The sequence below is a fragment of the Vigna radiata genome, chromosome 5 (assembly GCF_000741045.1).
Source record: "Vigna radiata var. radiata cultivar VC1973A chromosome 5, Vradiata_ver6, whole genome shotgun sequence".
In the NCBI taxonomy this organism is placed as follows: Eukaryota; Viridiplantae; Streptophyta; class Magnoliopsida; order Fabales; family Fabaceae; genus Vigna; species Vigna radiata.
In genome coordinates this window covers 6733656-6738471 of record NC_028355.1, presented here as the reverse complement: position 1 = coordinate 6738471, position 4816 = coordinate 6733656, and the positions used below count along the sequence as shown (strand labels likewise).

Below are 4816 nucleotides of genomic sequence, written 5' to 3'. Positions count from 1 at the left end.
CTCTTCCAAAGTCAAATCATACTATGTTTCTTTTTCTCTCTCATCTTAGTGAATATTCGATGAATTTACATAGTGGCTGTGTGAATATAAATTCAGGATCAACAAAAGGTTACAGAAAGTCACCCACTTCTGTCACCTTTTTATCTAAGGGATTAGTGGATATCTTTATTAGCTTATTGCTCTTTAACTCTAACACCAAAAAACCATCATTACCCTTATCTCTGCATAATTACTTTCAAATCATACCAACCACAAAAGAATCATAAGAAGCTCTGGGAAAAGGTACTTCCCTTGCACAAGATGAAACTTGCATCTTATAATAAAAAAATGAGTTCAAATTTTATAATCGTTAAGAAAACTTTATTGATAAACATTTTGTAATTATTTTTTTTTCTTTTGTCTTTTTCATTTTACTCACAAATTAAATCCATATCCTTTTCACACTATTCGGTATATGGAAGAAGAAATTCATCAAGAAAAAAACAATATCAATTAAATATGAGTGTAATCATTACGAGAGACTGACACTACTTTCTATTTAAAATTTTAAGATAATAAATTAATGAATTTTTATTTTTTATTTAGTATTCTATTTTCTCATTTCTATTTAATATGATATTTAGAATCATATTTAGATTCCCAACAACCTTTTTTCCTAACTTTATTCCTAAGCGATATTATAATTCTTGTGAGGACTCTCTTGAGCCAAGAAGTTTGCTTTGACTATGGTAAATGTTAGAACTCAAACAACTCAATAATATTTTTTTTGAAGAATCTTAAAATACTCTTTCTATTGCTGAGAGTTGGTGAAGAAACACCAGTATTGCCAAATCTCTGGTAAAACTGAGAAAAGTAGAAAGGTGTGCTTACCCAATATCCGTTTAAAGCCAAAAGAAAATCTATTATCATCACACTGTCCATGTTTGAGAAAAATATTAATAAACAAGAGTATGTGTTTTCTTGTGGTGTTGTCTAAAAAGTAAATGTTGCAGAATATTTTAGTTCTGATGTGAAATTCTTCATTTTCCACGTGTAAGTGCACGATTGTAGTATGCCATTTTGAGCAGAGTAGCTTCATCGGAACTATTTATAGTCGGATTTTACATCTTAGCACTTGAACTTGTATAATTGTTGTTTATCATTTCTTCCATCACTTCCTAGTTCTTGTATTTATACCCTGCAAAACTTCGCCTTTCTCCATTCCTTTATATGGAATTAGCCCCCCAAAGCATACCCTTTGGACCATTATATCTTGTGTCTAGTTATTTACCAGGAAGTTCATGATCACACGTTCTTCCATGGGTTCCATTTGCATGTGCCATTTTATTCTACCACTAACCATTGCTGTTGTTGTAACTCTAGGAGACAACACAGCAGAATCCTACTGGCTTCTAAAGATTAAATCAGAACTGGTTGATCCATTAGGAGCCCTGAGAAACTGGTCTCCAACAACTCATTTTTGTAGCTGGAATGGAATAACATGTGATGTTGATGAGGCACATGTGGTAGGCCTTAATTTGTCTGGCTCAGGAATATCAGGTTCCATTCCAGGTGAGTTCAGTCACCTAATTTCTCTTCAAGCACTTGATTTGTCTTCAAATAACCTCACAGGCTCCATCCCTTCTGAACTTGGGCAGCTTCAAAATCTAAGAATACTGCTTCTGTACTCAAATTATCTCTCCAGCAATATTCCTGAAGAGATAGGTAATTTGAGTATGTTGCAAGTTCTTAGACTAGGAGATAACAGTTTGGCAGATGAAATCCCACCTAGCATTGGCAACTTGAGTGAGTTGACAGTATTAGGTGTAGCCAACTGCAACTTAAGTGGAAGCATACCTGTTGAGGTTGGTAACTTGAAGCATCTTGTGTCTCTTGATTTACAAATGAACAATCTTAGCGGATTCATACCTAAAGAGATTCAAGGCTGTCAAGAGCTCCAGAATTTTGCAGCATCAAACAACATGCTTGAAGGAGAAATACCCTCCTCAATGGGGTCTCTGAAATCATTGAGAATTTTGAACCTGGCTAATAACACTCTATCTGGATCAATTCCTACCTCTTTGAGTCTTCTCTCCAATTTGACATACCTCAATTTGCTTGGAAACAAGCTAAATGGTGAAATTCCTTCAGGGATTAACAGTTTGAGCCAGCTACAGAAGCTTGACTTATCCAGAAACAACCTTTCTGGATCACTGACCCTCCTTAATGTCAACTTACAGAATCTTGAAACTATGGTTCTGTCTGATAATGCTTTAACAGGTATTCCATATAACTTCTGCCTCAGAGGTTCTAAACTTCAGCAACTGTTCTTGGCTAGGAATAAGCTTTCTGGAGGATTTCCCTTGGGGATACTCAACTGCTCCTCAATCCAACAGGTTGACCTTTCTGACAACAGTTTTGAAGGTGAACTTCCATCCAACCTGGACAAACTACAGAATCTCACAGATCTTATGCTCAACAATAACAGCTTCATTGGATCTCTACCTCCAGCAATTGGAAATATCAGTAGCTTGAGAAGTCTTTTCTTGTTTGGAAACTCTTTCACAGGAAAAATCCCAGTTGAGATTGGAAGGCTAAAGAGGTTGAACACCATTTACCTCTATGATAACCAGATGTCTGGACCTATTCCAAGAGAGTTAACAAACTGCACAAGCTTAACTGGAATTGACTTCTTTGGAAACCATTTTTATGGGCCAATTCCAGAGACTATAGGTAAGCTAAAGGACCTAACTGTTCTCCATTTAAGGCAAAATGATCTGTCAGGTCCAATCCCACCAAGCATGGGGTACTGTAAAAGGCTTCAGTTATTGGCATTAGCAGATAACAAGTTGTCAGGTTCCATACCCCCCACATTCAGTTACCTTTCACAACTTAGTACCATTACCCTTTACAACAACAACTTTGAAGGACCACTACCTGATTCCCTCTCTCTTCTTAGAAACCTTAAAATCATAAATTTTTCCAATAACAAGTTCAGTGGTAGTATCTTTCCTCTGACTGCTTCAAATTCTCTCACTGTTTTGGACTTGACAAACAACAGCTTCTCAGGTTCCATCCCTTCTATTCTAGCCAACTCTGGAGATCTCACCCGTCTCAGACTTGCAAACAATTTTCTCACAGGAACCATTCCTTCTGAACTTGGCCACCTCACTAAGCTAAACTTCCTTGATTTATCATTCAACAACTTAACAGGACATGTGCCACCTCAACTATCCAACTGCAAGAAAATTGAACACCTTCTACTGAACAATAACAGATTGAGTGGCCAAATGTTGCCGTGGTTAGGAAGCTTGCAAGAACTTGGTGAGCTGGATCTCTCATTCAACAACTTCCATGGAAGAGTTCCTGCCGAGCTTGGAGGCTGCTCAAAGTTGCTTAAGCTTTCTCTCCATAACAACAATCTCTCTGGAGAAATCCCTCTAGAGATTGGAAACCTTACTTCACTCAATGTTTTCAACTTGCAAAGGAATAGTCTCTCTGGCCACATTCCATCAACAATTCAGCAATGCTCTAAGCTGTATGAGCTAAGGCTCTCAGAGAACTTCCTCTCAGGTATTATACCAGTTGGACTAGGAGCAGTCACTGAGTTGCAAGTCATATTGGACCTCAGTAGAAACCTCTTTTCTGGTGAGATTCCGTCATCTCTGGGAAATCTCATGAAGCTAGAAAGACTTGATCTTTCTTTTAACCATCTTCAAGGACAAGTTCCTCCTTCACTTGGTCAACTTACCAGCCTTCATGTGCTAAATCTCTCAAATAACCATCTTCATGGCCTCATTCCATCAACCTTTTCAGGGTTCCCACTAAGCTCTTTTCTGAATAATGACCACTTGTGTGGCCCTCCACTAGCATTATGCTCAGAAGCTACGCGAATGAAGCTGTCAAACTCGCAAGTAGCAGCAATCATAGTAGCCATTGTCCTTACTTCAACTCTGATATGCTTAGTATTATTGTATATAATGTTGAGAATCTGGTGCAACTGGAAAAAAGTAGCTGTTTCAAGTGAAGATAGTGGCATGGTTGAGCAGAAGACAAGAAATGGAGAGTACTGGAACATGAATTCCCCTGAGCTGTTTTCTTCACCAGATATACAAATTTCAGCTACACCTTGCATTTGTAATCTCAAAATTGATGCAGCAGCCAGGGAAAATACCTTGGTTAGATAAAACCTACTTCTGATAATAATAATTATTTTTTCTTAGTTCTCGTATAGTTTTCTCTTTTTCCATTTGAAAGATGTAATATATGGCTATATGCTGTTGTTTTCACAATGTATAGCACCCAATCATGCAAAATTTCAAATCACTTCGGGACAGTATCTACTATGGATAGCCTCGTACCATCTTCAACCAAAAACTTTAAAATAGTGAATTTATTTTTTCTTGTATATTCTGATATATTGTTTAATTTTCTCATTTATATTTAACTTGAACATTAGACTCAAACTTGATTTCTAACTTTGACAAACAAGAGAAAATTTGTATGTGAATAGTTGATGTGTCTTCCAAAGAATTGAATAAACACAGTTGAACGCAAAGGATAGCTCTTGTCGTTATGCTGTCCTTCCACAAAGTCCTTCGTCCCATCTGTCAACTTCAAAGGAAGTTAGGCACAAAACTTGTTGAACAAAACTATGTCTTTTCATTGTTGTGCTCTCATTCAGCAAGAGTTGGTTGGCTTATCTCATTCTTGTTTTCACCACCACTTGTCACTCAATGTGACAATGAGTTGATCAAGTTTAAGTTGTCCAAATTAATTTTTCTCACCCACCTTTATTACTGCATACATTGTGCCGTAACAGTGAGATAGATACTTG

The 4816-nt window shown here is 37.0% G+C and overlaps 1 protein-coding gene across 1 annotated transcript; it reads left to right on the top strand.

Moving 5' to 3' along the window:
• Positions 1–1047: 1047 nt before the first annotated feature.
• On the top strand, positions 1048–4304 carry LOC106760010 (LRR receptor-like serine/threonine-protein kinase GSO1). The gene has a single exon (XM_014643450.2). The coding sequence runs from the start codon at positions 1281–1283 to the stop codon at positions 4164–4166; it is 2886 nt and encodes a 961-aa protein (XP_014498936.1). The 5' UTR covers positions 1048–1280; the 3' UTR covers positions 4167–4304.
• Positions 4305–4816: the final 512 nt, after the last annotated feature.